At 43.3% G+C, this 20,000-nt stretch overlaps 1 protein-coding gene across 4 annotated transcripts in view; it reads left to right on the top strand.

Moving 5' to 3' along the window:
- Nucleotides 1–20,000, top strand: part of rbpms (RNA binding protein, mRNA processing factor) — a 22,994-nt gene that overhangs the window by 1,862 nt on the left and 1,132 nt on the right. For 3 of the 4 annotated variants that reach the window (XR_013820429.1, XM_079865078.1, XM_079865079.1), the window contains exons 4-7: nucleotides 433–495; nucleotides 1,496–1,646; nucleotides 7,443–7,561; nucleotides 19,998–20,000. The exon at nucleotides 19,998–20,000 is cut by the window's right edge. Coding sequence is in view for 2 of the 4 variants with exons in the window: in XM_079865078.1 (XP_079721204.1) it covers nucleotides 433–495; nucleotides 1,496–1,646; nucleotides 7,443–7,561; nucleotides 19,998–20,000 (336 nt within the window). In the remaining 2 variants the exon portion in view is untranslated. The remainder of the gene's footprint in view (nucleotides 1–432; nucleotides 496–1,495; nucleotides 1,647–7,442; nucleotides 7,562–19,997) is intronic. The other variant, XR_013820428.1, reaches the window with a different exon arrangement.

Raw genomic sequence — 20,000 nt, 5'->3', positions numbered from 1 at the left:
TTTTGTGGTGAATTTACAAGTCATTTCCGTATGTTTCTGTTTATCTGTGTGTGTGTGTGTGTGTGTGTGTGTGTCAGGCTCGATCCTTGTGCTTCTGCAGTGTTTCTCTGTCAGTCATTAGTGTTCATTTATTGCTGGTCCTGATCTCCTTCCACATCCACTTTAATTCCTTCAAAGTCTCTAAAATCGACTGCGAAATCCCATCCCGATCGGAAACACACACTTCACTGCATCACATCTGTTCACCGTGACCAGATCAAGTCCTGGCAGTGTTTTCATCATTTCACTGGGAAATATGCCACATTACAATACGTGCTTTCAGTGTCATTTCATGTTAGCAGTCTCCCGGCCGTCTTTATGTCCCAGTCATTAGAGACTCTCTGCAGTTTGAAGAGCTTCTTCTTCTCCTTGATTTCTCTGTGTTTTCTGCAGCCGGTGGGGTTTGTGAGTTTTGACAGTCGCTCAGAAGCGGAGGCTGCTAAGATCGCCCTGAACGTAAGTTTAACTCTATCATCTAAACATGACATCGCTAAAAAAAGACCAAAGGCTCCTGGTGTGGTTTCGACAGAAGACACATTCACACACGATCACGTTCCTGAAGGAGAACGCTGCGGATCTGAGCTCACGAAGCTGCGGTTGTGGGAACTCGAGCAATCATCTGACAGGACACACTGAAGACGAGTCAATCCAGAGATTAAAGAGTTCGTCTGCCTCTCGTTCTGTGTCTCTCTTGTTTTCATTGATCCAGGATTTGGTTTTAATCTCAGTGTGAAACTGGAGAGACTGACCTTGAGCGGATTTGAGCTCTGCCGTTAATAAATCTTAAAATTAGATGCACACACACACACACACACACACACACACACACACACACACACACACACACACATAATGAAAGGCAGCATTAAAATGGCTTTGTTTTGCATTTGTATTATGTTGTTTCCCATGTCTTTTTATGGGTTACTTACTTTCTTTAACTGAATTGTAATTAATATGATTACTGTTTGATTGCAGATCTTGACGTGTGAGACGTGCTAATGTTGACTTTATATTTAGACTATATACTAAAGGAGAACTGGCCTGCCAACATGTCTGTTTTTCCATCCTGTAACACCAAAATAAAGTTTTTTTTTGTTCTTTGCCACAGTTTCCTCTGGCTTGCTCAAAGGTGGGAATAATAAAAGAATTATGGACTAATCCTACAAAATAATACATTTTCTATTATAGTAACTGATACATAATACGACACAGTAATCGAGTATTCAAAGCTGCTCTGAAACAGTGTTTATTGTGAAAGCGTATAAAGAAAACCCTGAAACCTGACATGAGATCTCCACAAGCTCACTTGCACTGAGACCCACCGTCTGAGAAACCCTGCTGTAGAGATGAGATGAATAAAGCACAGATCATTTGAGTTGTGTGGTGCGAGGATGAGATTGATTTCAGCAAGAGGAAGACATGTTTGCTGTAATGATGTTTGAGTCCTGTTTTTCAGGGAGTTCGCTTTGACCCGGATATTCCTCAGACTTTACGGCTGGAGTTTGCCAAAGCCAACACCAAGATGGCCAAGAACAAACTAGTGGGAATCCCAAACCCTCCTCCATCCCGACACAGTCCTGGACCGCCCTGTGTCAGCCGAGACCCCTGTGAGTAAATCACACACACACATACGTCTTTCTGTCTAAATGAGGACGTAACATAAACGCTTCGGTTACTAACGCAACCTTAGTTCCCTGAGATAACGTAAACGAGCATCAGTTTCTGAAGCTATGGAGAAACTCTTAGTTTCTCAGAGATACTGAAGCCTGATCACGTCTGTGCACCTCCACAGACACATGGCATTTCAGGTGGAGCCGACGGCCTGTATAAGTCTGCGCTGGATGCCATATCGTCAGAATAGGAGTGGCCGAACTGAGGAGCGGCGAGCATCAACTAGTGAGTGAGCGTATAAGTACTGCCAGCAATGCTCATTCCCGTTATCTTAGGGAACCGTGGTTACATTAGTAACTGAAATGGTCCCTTTTTGATACGGTTGTCTCGCATTGCGTCAGTTTCTGATGCCATGGGGAACGCAATCCAATAGCGCCATGCTACTGTCCTGTGAGCCCAGCCTGAGGGCACTTGGGAACAGGGCCCTTATTAGGCTTATATCAAGGACTATAAGGGACATATATATGTTACCCTGGACCACAAAACCAGTCTCAAATCGCATGGGTATATTTGTGGCCATAGCCAACAATACATTGTATGGGTCAAAATGATCGATTCCCTAATCTGACTGGACCCTTAAGGGGCCATGGGTTAGTTTTAAACAGACAAAATCTGTGCTTGAAGAGCAGGAATGTTTAGGTGTATGGCGAGCCACTGCACAGATGTCACCAATGGACACCCTACTTGACCACGCCCAGGAGGAGGCCATTACGACTATTGCGTCCACTATCCAATTAGATCGTCTCTGCTTCATGACTGGCAGCCCCTCAGAAGCACAACAACAGCTGAGGACTGTGGATAGATCCCAGGATGGAACTTCACAATTAGGTTGTTCCTTCCAGCTGATGTTTGCAGTGTAGGCTCTGGCTCCCAGGGCCGATGTGGCTCTGCACGGCTTAGAAGGGTGAGTGGCTTCGGTCTTCCCCCCGAGAGCCGGTGAGGGCAGAGGTGCGCGGTGACGGACTCCTCTAATGGGGGAAGCTTTATGTGCCCCTTCTGCTCCACACTGTCAACAGAGGTGAGGCCAGACGAAGTGCAGTAGTGAACGCACACTGAGTAGGGGCGCTCCACGACTTAGTTTGTTCTTCAAGAACTTCTGGTAAGAACGGGGCTGGTTGCTGGCGGGGGCCTGTGGCTCCTCTGGGGCCGAGCACTCTAAGCCCAGCTCTTCTACGGCCCTGTATCACCTGCCTCCGCTGGGTTGGGCCACTTCTCCACATCAGAAGTGGCCAGTGGTGGGGTGTCATCGAAATCCTTTAGGTCTCCAGATAGCTGGAGAGGAGAAGCGCCAGGTCACCTGCACCTGAAGCCCCGTTAATCTGCTGATGAGGCTTGTTCTCACGGCAAGCAGAAAGGCTTCTTTTCTCTTATCTTCTTCGGAGTCAGCGAAGAGCGCTTGAAGGAGAAATATTCTGACAATATGGCATCCAGCGCCGACTACAAAAGTCTTAGGCACGTTAGTATTTTCACCCAACAAAATGGTTTTAAACCAGTTATTTATATCTTTTTGCTGTAGTGTGTTAGTAGGAAATATCAGTTTACATTTCCAAACATTAATTTTGCCATTAATTGTAATAATCCAGTGAGAAAGCTGCGAACAAAGTCCGTACAAAGTTGAAAATTTAAATTGGAAATTTGAAAATTTAAATTAAAAAGCAAAATTGGAATGTCGTATAAAACATTTGCAGATAAAACAGTGTTTCCATTCCATTTGTTCAAGAGAACAAAATCATCACTTCCTGGGAAATTGATGCAAAATATCTGTGATAAAAATGACTGTGTAGATGAAACACAATAAACTCTATCATGTTCTCTTGCATTCGGATGCTGGTGTTTGGGAACACAATCGTTTGAGATGCTTCTGGGAGGGAATTAAAACTATTAATTCTGATGACAGACTTTGGCTCAGGCGTTTCAGAACCACCAAAGCAACATTTGAGATGTGCGATTTATTCGGTAAATGTGTTTCCATCGTAGTCCATGAACATCTTCTGCAGTGTATCAATTGAACGCATACACATAGGGCCCTATTTTAAAGGGGTCATATAATGCCATTTTTGTACAAGCTAATATGATTCTTTAGGGTCTAAATTAAAAGTTTGTAATATACTTTAATAAAAAATTCTCATTAGTATTGTAAGAAAACACTAATTTTACCTGGTCAAAAACAGCTCTGTTTTCAGCACGCCATTTAAGTGCATGTGTCTTTAAATGATAATGAGCTTTGCTCACCCCGCCCCTCTGCTCTGTACGTACACAGTTTATAACACAATAACACAATAACCATAACGCGTTGTTCATTATAAACGTGGGATTATGAATTATTTTGAGAACGTCGTACATAGAAAACATGTCGTAATGTACCCTGAGTGTAAACAGCCGCATTCATCGTGAAGCTTGCAAGCGATTTGCAAAGATTAATATAAATATTAATATAAAGGTTAATAAAACGTTTAATAATAAAACGTTAGCAAAACCAGCTTTATACTGACCCTCGTTTGTAAAGCAGTCTGGTGTGTAAAATGATTCGCGCAAACATGAAAGCATTGACATTGATCTTGGGGAATATTCCCTTCGAAAACAAAACTCAGCCACTTCAGCAGTTCGGGTTTAGGAACATCAAAATTATGCTGTGTTCCTTATTGCACCCAAGAACAGAACACCACAATCGCTTAGACGCCATTCTGCTCATACACAGTGCTCCAGCGTATCAACAATGACCGCGCCGGTCCGCGCGGACTATGATTGACAGCTCGTTCACAAGCGAGGGTAGGTCTGTGTTGAAACGCTGCTGTCAATCAACAATCGTCGGAGGAGCGTCCGACCGTGTGACGTCACACGGTCGAACGGCTTGATTTGAGATGGGGGAAAACATATAAGAAGATTAAAAAACAAGTAATAAAAACTCAGTGAGTGTTTTAGCGCAATTTTCTGACGTCATGGGATCACAACACTAAGAGATAGTAAATCTTTTTTTTTTTTTTTTTTTTTTTTTTTTTTTTGTGCGTTCCCGAGATTAGACCTTCCTTAACATAATGCCGAAAACCCGAAGTCTCTAGGTGGTCTGGTTGAGGAGGAGATAGAAGTGCAAGATTGGTGCGCACAGACAGAACAGAAATCATGAGTTAACAATCGCAATTTTGTCCGTAGGAAAATTGCGCTAAAAAACACTGGATGGATTTTTATCATTTTATGATGGTTGTGTACAGGCACTGCCAACCAGTGATGCGCGGGTTGATCCGAAATGAGCGGGTGCCTGCGGTCACCCGCGGTTACCCGCGGTTACGAGTCATCCAAAAATATTTTTAATGATATTCGGGTCGCGGTCGGTCGGGTCGTTTGAAATAAAGATGCCAATTAAACCTTTGTCATTTATATAGTTCTAGACACAATTTTCTATGAATACGTTTTAAATTTAATTTACACTTTATTGGCTGAATAACTGGCGCGAAGATGACGCACGAGCTCAGTCTGCAGGTAGAGATGGAGGCGGCAAGAGAAAAGGTGAAGACTGGGGAGTGGAAGCTCCGCAAATACACAAATAGAAAGAGCAAAGTGTGGGAGACATTTGCCGAAATAATGAAAGATGATGACCAAAGTGCTGGCTTTGTCATGTGTAGGCTACTTCTTGCGATGCTATTTACACATTTGATAACCACAAAACTGGCACGACCAAGCAGGCACGGCGCCAGGATTCCAGTTTTGGATAAGCCAGACCAATTGTGGGTGGGCCTTAAATTAAAAACGTTAAATAAAATAAAAATAAAAAAACGTTATCCAATCACTGCTTAACCTAATAAAAAAATATTGACTAATATAGCCTACTGTTATATTATCTGTGCGTATACATAATATAGATTGTAATAGCTTGATGCTCTTTAAATATTGTGTTGCATTGTAAAAGTAAATCCGCGATCGCTCTCCATGGTTCTGACCAAAGAAGAGAGCTTTGGAATCTCCATTATGAATATACCTGGGCTGCATTTTCCGATAACATTGTCTCTTAGCGCGCTGCGATAACTTAACTAAAGGTATACTACCACTAAAGGTATATCATTGCTAGGCGTCTTCAGGGCTATCATCCACTCGTGAGGCAGAGGCGCTGAGAGGCAGAGGCGCTGGCGCCCTCCTAGCAACGGCGCTGTTTTTGGTAAAACATGATTTTGACGACTTCATTAAGTTTTGTTTTATAGAAAACTCTTTTTAAAAGATTTTCGTTTTGTATAAATTGTATCTTAATTTTGATCAATGTTTTATCAATCAATTGCCCGTATTTATTAAATAAGAAGCAAATATATAGCAGACAAAATAAGGCGCCGGTACGCGATCACTGCATGTGAACTGCATCAAAATAGACATAGCCAGCTTTTTAAAATTGTTTTTAAAACTAAACATTTAGACTATTTTAGTACAAATTATGAGCTTATATTGACGATTTTTTATAATTCTTGACAAAATTAGAATATTAAGTTATATTAAGACGCTACGATGAGCATTATAGCTACTTTAAAAAAAATGCGGGTCAGGAAGCGGGTCGGGTACAATATTTTCTTTTTCGTTTTTTGCGGTCCGAGTTGCGGGCGGGTTAGTTGAAAACGTCGGTCGGGTGCGGTTTGTTTATACATTGACCCGCGCATCACTGCTGCCAACACACATTTCAGTACAATCAACTTGTAAAAGTGCATGTACCATTATATGACCCCTTTAACGATCTGAAACGCAAGTATCAAATGTGAAACGCAAGTAACTTTGTGGGCGGATCTCGGACGCTGTTGCTATTATACCGGCGGGATAAACAGTAGCACCTCAATGCAGTCCACAAGATCCAGGGGGTGGGGTTGGATCCACATCTAAGGGGTGGAGATTGGTAGGTTTAGGGGTGGGTTTAGGGATCAGGGTGTGGAGATGGGTAGGTTTAGGTATATGTAAGGTGGGAGGAGTTGGATGTATCCAACTCCTCCCCCTGGATTTCATGTTCTGCAGTAAGGACCATCTCGGGATAAATGACTCTTGCGCCCGACGCAAATCTAAAATGTGTTGGTCTGAAGTCGCTTCATTACTCATAGGTTTGGTTTGTGTGTAATGTGCAATAATCCAATCAGAGCCGAGGAGACCGACGTTCTCGTCAGGGCAGTAAAACACAGAGAAGTGACATTGGGGATGGAGAAACACCCAAATTAGCTTCGGTTAAACAGGCGTATAATAATTTGGGTAAATGTGTAAGCTAGATTTATGCCTATTTATTCACATCTTCATGGACACAACAATGATTTCCCTCATGTGGAATATTTTTTTTTATATTTTTTATCATGCTTTGCAAAAATGTGAACTGCTGTGTCTGTGTAGATGAGAGAAGGAAAGTGTATGCGCGTTGTGCACACGCTACATTATGGCCAAGCATGCGCCCTTAAAATAGCATATGAATAACATGCGCCACTGACTTTAGACGAGGTTTTTCCTGGTCTGTGGCGGAATTGTTTTCTGGAACTGCAAAATAGCACCAGGAACGTTTGCGCCGGAACACGCCGCCTCTTTTCGCTGAACCGCCCCCGGGAGCGCAAGTTCATTCCCTAATTTACCGACGTGCGTCTGTGGAGGGAAAAGTCCGCTGTGCGTCGGGTGCAGAATAGGAATGAAACATGCGTCTGTGTACAAAGTCAATTGCGCTGGGAGCGAGATAGGGCCCTTAGACTCTTCTCCTTTAAACTCATGCTAGTCCTGTTGTTGTTTAGATGACTTCACAGTGCCTGCACTGTATCCAAGCAGTCCTGATGTGTGGGCATCATACCCGCTGTACCCCGCTGAACTGCCACCTGCTGCGTATGCCTACAGCTCATCACTGCACGCTCAGGTAACACACACCTGCCTACAGCTCATCACTGCACGCTCAGGTAACACACACCTGCCTACAGCTCATCACTGCAAGCTCAGGTAACACACACCTGCCTACAGCTCATCACTGTACTCTCAGGTAACACACACCTGCCTACAGCCCATCACTGTATGCTCAGGTAACACACACCTGCCTACAGCCCATCAATGTATGCTCAGGTAACACACACCTGCCTACAGCTCATCACTGCACGGTCAGGTAACACACACCTGCCTACAGCTCATCACTGCACGCTCAGGTAACACACACCTGCCTACAGCTCATCACTGCACGCTCAGGTAACACACACCTACCTACAGCTCATCATTGCACGGTCAGGTAACACACACCTGCCTACAGCTCATCACTGCACGCTCAGGTTACACACACCTGCCTACAGCTCATCACTGCACGCTCAGGTAACACACACCTGCCTACAGCTCATCACTGTATGCTCAGGTAACACACACCTGCCTACAGCTCATCACTGCACGGTCAGGTAACACACACCTGCCTACAGCTCATCACTGCACGCTCAGGTAACACACACCTGCCTACAGCTCATCACTGCACGCTCAGGTAACACACACCTACCTACAGCTCATCATTGCACGGTCAGGTAACACACACCTGCCTACAGCTCATCACTGCACGCTCAGGTTACACACACCTGCCTACAGCTCATCACTGCACGCTCAGGTTACACACACCTGCCTACAGCTCATCACTGCACGCTCAGGTAACACACACCTGCCTACAGCTCATCACTGCACGCTCAGGTTACACACACCTGCCTACAGCTCATCATTGCACGGTCAGGTAACACACACCTGCACCTGCAGCGCAACATGCATGTGCATTTAAAAGCTAATCAGAGCGCAGCAGTAGTAATTTAGTTATATACTAAGTATTATAAACACTCAGTAGTCTTGAGGTATGAATGTATTCAAGAAATGGATATGCGGTATGAAGATGAATGGTTGAAAGATGCATAGCCTATTATTGGAAAGGTTTTCTGCTTAATCAAGTGTCAAAAGCATTTATATGTGTTTTTAGTCTAGATTTAAACTGACAGAGTGTGTCTGCTTCCCGGACAATGTTAGGAAGACTGTTCCAGAGTTTAGGTGCTAAATAGGAAAATGATCTACCGCCAGATATTTTGATATTTTGATATTCTTTTTACAGATGCTAGAATCATGGCTTTCAAATGAAAGATTGGTATCAAAGAGCACACCCAGGTTCCTAACCGACGACGAAGACTTTGACTGAACATCCATCAAGTGTTAGACAGTATTCTAGGTTATTGCATGTGGAGGATTTTGCCCAATAATTAGAATCTCTGTTTTTTTTTTTGTTTTTTTTTTCATAATTAAGTAGTAGGAAATTACTAGTCATGCAAATTTTTATATCAGCTATGCATTTTGTTAATTTTGTGAATTAGTTTTGTCAGAGCGCCAGGAAAGATACAGCTGAGTATCTTCAGCATAACAGTGAAAACTAATGCCATGCTTCCTAATGATATCTCCCAAGGGTAGCATGTACAGAGTGAACAGCAACGGTCCTAGTACTGAGCCTTGTGGTACACCATACTGAACTTTTGATTGATATGACATCTCTTCATGTCTTGCTACAAACTGATAATGGTCAAATAAGTAAGTATGATTTGAACCATGCAAATGCAATTCCACTAATGCCAAAATAATTTTTGAATCTTTTTAAAAGAATGTTGTGGTCGATGGTATCAAATGTAGCACTAAGATTGAGTAACACTAATAGAGAGATACAACCACTGTCACGGAGTCACCAGATCAGCATGCTCCGCCCACTCATTCACTCTCCCCCGAAAATCCCGACCTGCGACATTCTCCGGAGAGGCAGAGGATTGCAGCAGGTCCCTGCTACAGTGCTCCTGTATTTTGAATTGCAGTCTCACCAGTTCACCACCGATCACGCCAGGGTAGCATTTGTCATCTCGCTGCTGTCTGGACACGCCCTACAGTGGGCTCAATCACTGTGGCAATCCAATACCCCAATCGTCACTTCACTCTCAGCTTTCTTCAGTCACTTTAAAGAAGTGTTTGGACAAACCACCTTGGAACTATCTGTTCACAACCAATTATTCAACTTTAACCAAGCCACTAATTCTGTCAGCGCCTACAGTCTCCAGTTCCGCACTCTAGCTGCCGCTAGTAGCTAGAATGAGACTGCATTGCTCACCGCTTTCCGACAAGGACTCACAACACCGATATCTGTCAACTGATGGTAGTTTATGATGAAGTGATGGGTCTTGAGAACTTCATCCAAAAGACCATCTGAGTCGCTCAACATCTCACAGCTTGCTCTCTTCTGAACCCCGCTGTGTATCCTCCAGACTCTGCACCATATGTCGTCCTTCCAGCACCTGAACCCATGCAGGTAGACTCCTTCCACCTAATGCATGCGGAGTGTCAGAGAAGAATTCTCCATCAACTGTGTCTTTATTGTGGGAGAGAGGGTCATGTCATCACTGTCGGTCCAGTTCGACCACCACACCCAGCAGTGAGTACTATCCAACTTCCACCTCAAATAAACTCTTTATCCCGAACAACTGTACATGTCCTAACTTAATTTGTGTCTCAGCACAAGCTCTCATTGACTCGGGTTCCCAAGGGAAGCCGCTGGGTCGTGGTCGTATCCGGTACTTCTCTCCCACACTGACATGCTGCATCGGATGCCTGCATACTGAAGAGTGACGTTCATGCTGCTGGAAGGATCCACCGCAGACCTCATCCTGGGACGCCCGTGGATGTCACAACATCAACCGCATATCAACACAAACACCGGGGAAGTATTGCAGAGGAGTGATAACTGTTTCCAATCCTGTCTCTCTGTTCAAAAATCTTCAAAGCCTCGTTCTCTTCACTCACCACTCCGGAACCACCATCACTCTCACTCAATCCTACCACCGTTGAGAGCCCGGAGATGGATCACAAGGTGGAGATTCCTCCGGAATACCGGGTGTTCCAGGATGTCTTCAGTAAGCGGTTGGCAACCCAACTTCCACCACATTGGCCATGGGACTGTGCAATCGACCTACTTCCTGGGACTACTCTACCCAAAGGCAGAGTATATCCACTGTCCATCCCGGAGCAGAAGGGCATGGAGGAGCATATCCAGGAGGCACTTCAACAACGATTCATCAGACATCTACATCCCCTCCCGCTTCAAGCTTCTTCTTTTTGGCTAAAAATAACGGAGGCTTGAGGCCGTGCATACCATCGGTGGATACCATCCGGAACTGGCCTCAACCCACTACCATCAAGGAGCTCCAGCGCTTCCTAGGATTTGCAAACTTCTACAGACGGTTTATTCACAACTATAGCCTACTCTGTTCCCCTCTGACCTTCTCCCTCAAGGGCCGGTCCAAGTCTCTGTCCTTAACCCCGTCAGCATCTGAAGCATTTCAACAACTCAAGGAAGCCTTCCAAACCGCTCCGGTCCTGGTCCACCCAGGTCCAGATCGTCCGTTCGTCATCGAGGTTGACGCCTCCTCTACCGGGGTAGGAGCGGTCCTCTCTCAGCAGCAGGGTGATCCTCCAAGACTCCATCCATGTGTCTCCTATTCCAAGAATTTATCCATGGCGGAGCAGAACTACGACATTGGTAATCATGAGCTGCTCACCATCAAGCTAGCGCTGGAGGAGTGGAGACACTGGCTCTACAGGTTCGATTTTACCATCTCATATAGACCTGGGGATAAGAACCGTAGGGCTGATGCCTTATCACTTCTTCATCAACCTGATACTGAAGATTATTCTCCCGAACCTATTATCCATCCTGCCATGATCGTCAGTCCTATCCAATGGACCATCAATGAGCAAATTACCCAGGCTACTCGCTCAAACCCTGCTTGTTACAATCCCTTGGCTCAAGGAGCAGCAACATGAATTTAGAGTCCATACAACATAATCAAATTTGCACAAATAAGTATTTTAATTAGAAAACAGACATAACTACATTTAAAGTAAAAGGAAAAAAATCTACCAATACAAAAAACAACAACATCAAGCCTTGGACTGGAGAGAGTGAAAAGTCAGCATGTCCACCAAGCAGCGAGACCAGCAAAGACCAAGCCCAATTGTTTCCTCCCGTGGGTGAGAAAGCCAGCATCTTAGAAGCAGAATGGTTAATCAACAAATTCTCCACACCTGCGACACAGCAATTAACCTGGAGACACAAAAAGTGTTACCCAGAGACACCTGCTGGACAAAATAAAGTACAACAGCCCCTGGGAACATCACACCTCCCTCCCAAAGACAGAGGCCCTTATAAAAGGTACTCTGTAAACATAATACAAAAACACATACAAAGCATAATCTAAATCACAAGATAAGATTTAATCAGGTTTACAAAATTATTGGTTCCACTCACCATCTCTCCTTCACCACCTACCCCTTATCAACTCCACCTCTCAATGCTCTCAGGCGCCTTGAGAACATAAATGAGGTGAAATAAAGAAGGACAAGAACCAACAAAATTGTAATAGGTTACTCATTCAATGGAGCTTGTGACAAGGTGTCCGCCATAATATTATCTACCCCTTTAATATGACGAATATCAAGGCTATAAGACTGTAAGAATAAAGCCCAACGAATAAGTCGTTGATTTGGACTATGCAAGGACTGTAAGAAGGTAAGAGGGTTGTGGTCTGTAAATACTACCAGAGATACAGAACCTCCCCCCACATACACGTCGAAATGCTGTAAAGCCCAAATTAATGCCAACAACTCTTTTTCAATAGTTGAATAATTTCTCTGGCACAGATTAAACTTTTTAGAAAAGAAGCTAATTGGCCGATCAATGCTGTTGTCATCTTTCTGCAATAATGCAGCTCCAGCACCCAGCCCACTCGCGTCTACCTTTAAATGGAAAGGACGGTCCCAACAAGATGCTGTTAATACGGGAGCAGAACTCAGCAACAGTTTGGCATTATCAAAAGCATGTTGACAAATTGAGGACCATTCATATTTCCGTTTGCCTTTTAACAAATCTGTTAAAGGAGCAACCACTGTTGAGAAATTTTCACAGAATTTTCGATAGTACCCAATCATTCCTAAAAATCTCATCAACTCTTTCTTCATAGAAGGAACTGGGAACTTATCAATGGCATGGACTTTTGCCCGGACAGGACAGACTTTACCTTGTCCTACCACATTTCCCAAATAGACCACAGTGGCACGTGCAAATTCACATTTCGCTAAATTTACAGTCAACTTTGCTGTCTCAAGACGAGTAAATAAAGTGCCCAATTGACAAAGATGTTCCTCCCATGTTTGACTATACACTACTACATCATCCAGATACACTGCACATCCTTCAAGCCCAGAAATTACCAAATTCATCAGGCGCTGGAATGTAGCTGGAGCGTTCCGAAGACCAAAACTCATTCGCTTATAAGAATATAATCCAGAAGACGTCGTAAAAGCACAGACTTCCTGAGCATGAGAAGTCAGGGGTACCTGATAATAACCTTGAAGTAGATCAATCTTCGTAACGAACTTGGCAGACCCCACCGAATCAATGCAGTCTTCAATTCTTGGAAGTGGAAAAGAGTCGGATCTAGTAACAGCGTTCAATCTCCTATAATCGGTACAAAACCTAAATGTTCCATCTGGCTTCACAACTAGAAGACAAGGAGAAGCCCAACTGGAACCAGACCGTTCCGCAAGTCCATTCTCCAAAAGATACTGTACCTCGGATTCTAAAAGTTTTTGTTTTTCGGGAGACACTCTATAAAATGGTTGCCGAATAGGTGGGGAATCACCAACATCAATATCATACTGGATCATGTCAGTACACGAAGGAATATCAGAAAAAAGCACTTGAAACTCCTTTATCAGATGTATTAATTCCTCACAACTGTCCTGAGATAAATGCCCAAGCATAACCTCCAATTTACTTAACTGCTCAGAATTTCGAAGTCTAGGTTGAATTAAACATTCGTCAAAAATATCCTTCTCAACCCCACTTTCGCCCCCTACAGCAATCGCAACAGGTTTAATTTCAGCACCTCCAACAGCGTCGTTTAGTCCCATTTTTGGAAACAAATAAGGCTTCAATAGATTTACATGACACAACTGAGCCTTCTTTCTATCTGGAGTGGAAATCATATAGTTTTGTTCTGAAAGTTTTTCGAGCACAGTATAAGGTCCAGAAAATCTGGCAGCAAAAGAGGAACCAGTCTTCAGAAGCATCACCAAAACCTGATCTCCAGAACTGAATTCCCTGCTTTCTGCCTTACGATCAAACCAGGTTTTCATTTTAGATTGTGCCTTACCCAGATTTTCACGGGCTAATGTACCAGCCAAATACAACCTAAATCGGGAACCCATTTACATAATCCAAAAGATTCGTTGGTGGTTCAGTTTCCAATAAATCATCATGCAAAAGCGCGAGTGGTCCCCTTACCGTATGTCCGAATACTAAATCATTAGGGCTGAAACCCAAACTTTCTTGAATGACCTCGCGAGCAGCAAGCATCAACCAAGGAAGTACCTCCTCCCAGTCTTTCATCAATTCAATACAGTACGTTCTCAACAACTGTTTTAGTGTTTGATGAAAGCGTTCAAAGGATCCCTGACTCTCAGGATGAAAAGCACTGCTTTTGTGATGATCTACTCGCAACTGTTTTAAAATTTGGGCAAACATATGTGATGTGAAATTTGTTCCCCTGTCTGACTGATTTACACGAGGAATTCCAAATATGGAAATAAATTGAGTCAAAGCTTTCACTACAGACCTTGTAGTAATATTGTGCAACGGATATGCAGCAGGATATCGCGTAGTTTGGCACATCACAGTCAACATATAAATGGAACCAGATTTAGAAGGAGGTAATGGCCCCACACAATCAATCGTTAAATACTCAAAGGGATTTTTCACCACAGGTATAGGATACAATGGAGCAGGAGATAACACTTCATTCGGTTTTCCGACCAATTGACAGACATGGCAAGTTTTTATAAAAGCAGCCACGTCTCGCTTTAATTGAGGCCAAAAGAAATAACGCATCACACTGTGATAGGTTTTCTTTCCACCCCCTCGATAGGCAAAACTGATCTTAATGCAATTTCCACCTCACCTTTCATGACGTCAGATTCTAACTGAACTCGGTGCAAAGGAGCCGAAAATACGTCTAATCCAATACCTTGAATTAGAACGCTTTTCCCCCGTATCTGATTTTGAAGAAAACGGTAGTTTCGAATCTAATAAGAAAGATTCAGATGATCCTGTGTCACGTAATATCGTAACAGGCACGCTCGTAAAATCTTTCAACGACACAGTCCCCATAGTTATGAACAGTTCGTATCCTGCTTGCAAAAGACCCTTATTTCCCCCGTAAGTCTTTGCTTCTCCTACATCTGATTTCAAAATCAAACCAGTAGTAGACACGAGACCAACAGCTTTTGGAACCACGGACTTATACTTATTTCTTAATATAGGGCACTCCTTTTTCCAATGACCCTTTTCCAAACAATACCTGCAACTCGAATCTGGATCCAGTTTTCTAACATGCTCTGATTTTAAAAAATGAACTCCCGTAATCCCTTTGGTACCACTATCTGAACCACCGGGTCACTCAGAATTTTATCATAACACGGCATCCATTTACAAAGTAACAATCCGTTCTGTGTATCCGCTAGCCAAACTTTTCATCTCATATTCTGATTTAACAGATTCAAACAATGCATTCAGCTGCACATCATTTTTTTGCTCTACAATCAAATCCTGCCGAGAAATCGATGGAACAAACCAAGACAAATTCCTAGAAAGATCATAAGGAAATCCCTCCTGGTCTTCATACTCATCCATACCTTTGTTCTTACTCATTGCTCGTGTTACGGCACAGGAACAGAAAACTTCAGGCAGTTCTTGCACACATTTGTCTGACTCGACCGAGCAGACCGGAGTGGTTTTAACCACGGGAAACACTTCCGTACTCCATATTTTACTCCCCGCCAAATTATTTCCCAAAATCAAATCCACCCCCTCGATAGGCAAAACTGATCTTAATGCAATTTCCACCTCACCTTTCATGACGTCAGATTCTAACTGAACTCGGTGCAAAGGAGCCGAAAATACGTCTAATCCAATACCTTGAATTAGAACGCTTTTCCCCGTATCTGAGAGTATCTGATTTTCAGAAGAAAGTGAAATGAAGACTTCCTGAGCTTTTCCTTCCAAAAACACTTTGTAGTAAGAGTGTACGTTCAGCATCGTTCCATCCCCTATCCTCAGCCAAGCTTTCAAATAGAGAAAAAAACACATCTGTGTCTTGATCATTGATTTTAGGTAAGAGTTTAATCATCTGTACTAAACCGGTCATTCGATTTCCACTCGCCCCTGCAATTTCCTGATCATTTGGGGAATCAACATTACCACCAGAAAACTTTCCTTGTCCGATCAATTTTAACCGTTCCGCCTCCTGAACTAATTTCACCTGTTCCATTTTTTTGTTGCATTCTAAACGTTTCAAAATTTTGTTCTTGTTCTCGCTCTTGGCTTTTTAATTTCTGTAACTCAAGTTCTCTGTCCAATTCACGTTCTTTATTTTGTATCTTAAGGATTTCTAACTGTTGCTCATAGGTTAACCTGTTAGGATCTAACAATGCATGAGGTGTCGAAGTACCTTCAGGTGTCACCTCTTCATCAGACTGTGTCTCTGAAGTTAAAATGAACATCTCTCGTAATTTCTCCTCTACAGCCCCTCGCAGAGGTTTTACCTTAGTACTTTTTGTTAAAGCCAATTCAAACTTGAAATGTTCAGCTACTTTAAATAATTGCTCTTTTGAAAGACGCTCTAATTTACCCATCGTAGGAGCAACAAAAAAATCCTGTAACAAATCCATTTTAATTTTACTCTGTTACTAAAAGAACATTTGAACAACAAAGTATGTAATACTCACCAAAGCCAACAGTTCACACTTCAACTGCCAGAAAAATTTGTTAAAGCCACCCCATATCTAAATAATATACACACACTACTAATTATACTCAACCCTAGTCTTCGGCACGCCCACATACAGCTCAACTGCTAACCAGTCTACCCGCGTCCGATGCACCAAAAACAACAAACAAAAATAACAAACTAAAATAACAAAAAGCGTTAAGCGCTCTTCAGCCTAACACAGGGTTATTTTTGGCTTATGCAGTCTAAACCGCAACATCTGAGCAATTTAGTGCAACTATTGGACAATTCTAACTCTCTCTCTCTCCAGTCCAAAAACCACAAATCAAAACAAAAATACTTTTATATGGCACTCCCCAAAACTTACTTTACCCAACCAATAATTTTACCTAAAGGATAAACCAAACTGTAATTCTAAAGAATTACCCAAATCACAATTCTAATTAAAGAATCATCCAAATCACAACTCTAATTAAAGAATTGTCCAAATCATAATTCTAATTAAAGAATCATCCAAATCACAACTCTAATTAAAGAATTGTCCAAATCATAATTCTAATTAAAGAATCATCCAAATCACAATTCTAATTAAAGAATTATCCAAATCATAATTCTAATTAAAGAATTATCCAAACCCTAAGCCAATTTAGTTGATCCCGGACGAGCCCCCATATGTTACAACCCCTTGGCTCAAGGAGCAGCAACATGAATGGAGAGTCCATACAACATAATCAAATTTGCACAAATAAGTATTTTAATTAGAAAACATTTAATTAACTACATTTAAAGTAAAAGGAAATAAATCTACCAATACAAAAAACAACAACATCAAGCCTTGGACTGGAGAGAGTGAAAAGTCAGCATGTCCACCAAGCAGCGAGACCAGCAAAGACCAAGCCCAATTGTTTCCTCCCAAGGGTGAGAAAGTCAGCATATTATAAGCAGAATGGTTAATCAACCAATTCTCCACACCTGCGACACAGCAATTAACCTGGAGACACAAAAAGTGTTACCCAGAGACACCTGCTGGACAAAATAAAGTACAACAGCCCCTGGGAACATCACACTGCTCCACTGGGAGGTCCAGAAGGGCTCCTCTACGTTCCACCAACTTATCGCCTGCCCCCTCTGGACTCATACATACATCTCATACATCTCTGGGCTCTGGGCACCCAGGTAGCCGACATACCATTTCGCTCCTACGTCAACGCTACTGGTGGCCCATCATGACTCAGGATATATCCCGGTACATTAAGGGATGCTCAGTATGTGCCATTACCAACACTCCCCGGAAACTTCCTGAAGGAAAGCTGGTTCCCCTGCCTATTCCACATCGTCCATGATCATATCTGGGCATCGACTTTATGACTGATCTTTCACCATCAACTAACCACACCTGTATATTCGTCATTGTGGATTGCTTCTCAAAGCGGCCGAAGCATTATTCCAAAACGTTTTCCGTCACTTCGGCCTTGCCGAAGATATTGTATCGGACCGGGGTCTCCAATTTATCTCTTGGGTCTGGCAGGCCTTCTTCAAGCTCCTCTGAGTATCCGTAAGTCTCTCCTCCGGTTACCATCCTCAAACTAATGGCCAGACTGAGTGGAAGATCCAGGAAATCGGGAGATACCTGAGGTCCTACTGCCATCAGAACCAGGACAGCTGGAGCCAATTCCTCCCGTGGGCAGAGTACGCCCAGAACTCCTTACGACAATCCACCACAGGGCTCACCCCTTTCCAATGTATCCTGGGATACCAACCTCCATTATTCCCCTGGTCGGGTGAGCCCTCGGAGGTTCCAGCTGTCAACCACTGGTTCGAGCAGAGCGAGAGGGTATGGGACTCAGCTCATGTGCATCTCCAACAGGCAGTGCAGAGACACAAGAGACAAGCGGACACCCGCAGAACATCTATCCCTCGTTACCAACCAGGCTAGAAGGTGTGGCACTCGACACGGGACATCCGTCTCTGCCTGCCTTGCCATAAGCTGAGTCTCTGGTACATAGGTCCATTCACTGTACAGAGGCAGCTCAATGAGGTCACCTACAGGCTAAACCTTCCACCTCATTTCAGAATCTCACCAATCTTCCACGTCACTCCTTAAACCTCACTCTTAACCCATGTTTTTCCTCTCACAGAATATGGTGGCGATGAGGTACCTCCTCCTCCCAACATTGCAGAAGAGGAAGCCATCTACCGTGTCCGAGCTATCCTAGACTCGCAATGACGGGGTCCTAGGCTGGAGTACCTGGGAGGATTACGGTCCCGAGGAGCGCTCCTGGGTAGCTCGTCATGACATTCTTGATCCTGCGCTCCTCACACAATACCATACTGAACACCCAGATAGACCGGCTCCCAGGGGTCGAGGTAGACCCCGTCGTCGTTGTTCTATCCAGCCGTCAGGAGCCGTCTGTGGAGAAGGGTACTGTCACGGAGTCACCAGATCAGCACGCTCCGCCCACTCGTTCACTCTCCCTGGAATTCTGATTCACTGCACCTGCACATCATCAACAGCACACACTATAAGGAGGCACTTCTCCTTCACTTCCTTGTCTGGTCTCGTCCTTACGTACACTTAAAGACTCTGATACCTACCCGTGAATACCTACCTCAAGGATTCCTTTACCGAACTTCCGATCTTCTATCATCCGTTGTAACAATCGGCCTAATCGGTTTAGTTACATGAATAAAATTGGGGCCAGATTAAACTGTGAGAGATTTTGAAGTGTTTTAAAAGATGAGACGACAACAGAAATAAAGTGAATAAATGAAGTGTATTTACAATTTCTACAATGAACTTAAAACATCACAATACAACATAGAAGCTTTAAAGCATAGAGTCCATTGGTCCCATTCCATAAAACAGTCCTCAAGAGTCCTTGCGTGCTGTAAGTCGAAATGTGTAAGTGTAAGTCAATACCTTCTGTCGCAATATCGAGTTCTTCTAAGCTATCTGGGATGCTGACAAGATGAAACTGATCAGGAAGATTATTAATAAATCAATCTTTAGTGGCAGAAGTGATAGTTCTACCATATTTGTAACACAGAGTCGGCTTTGCAGCCTTGCCTAGATGAAGTTTACACGAGACTAGATAATGATCTGAGATGTCATCGCTCTGCTGCAGAATTTCAACGACATCAACATTGATTCCATGTGATAATATTAGATCTAGGGTATGATTACGACAATGAGTAGGTCCTGACACGTGTTGTCTAACTCCAATAGAGTTCAGTATGTCTTTAAATGCCAATCACAATTCATCTTTTTCGTTATCTACATGTACATTGAAATCACCAACAAGAAGGACTTTATCTGCAGCCAGTACTAACTCCTAACCCTAACCTGGTTAACTGTAGAGTTAGAGAGTTTTGCAGATGAGTAGGCCTCTGTATCTAGAGCTAGTGATCTACTGTACACATGAATGTAAATAATCATACAGATGTTCTGACTGGAGTTTTGTTTGTCAGATT

The sequence above is a fragment of the Squalius cephalus genome (assembly GCF_949319135.1).
Source record: "Squalius cephalus genome assembly, chromosome: 3".
Lineage (NCBI taxonomy): Eukaryota > Metazoa > Chordata > Actinopteri > Cypriniformes > Leuciscidae > Squalius > Squalius cephalus.
This window is presented reverse-complemented; position numbering and strand designations above follow the sequence as displayed.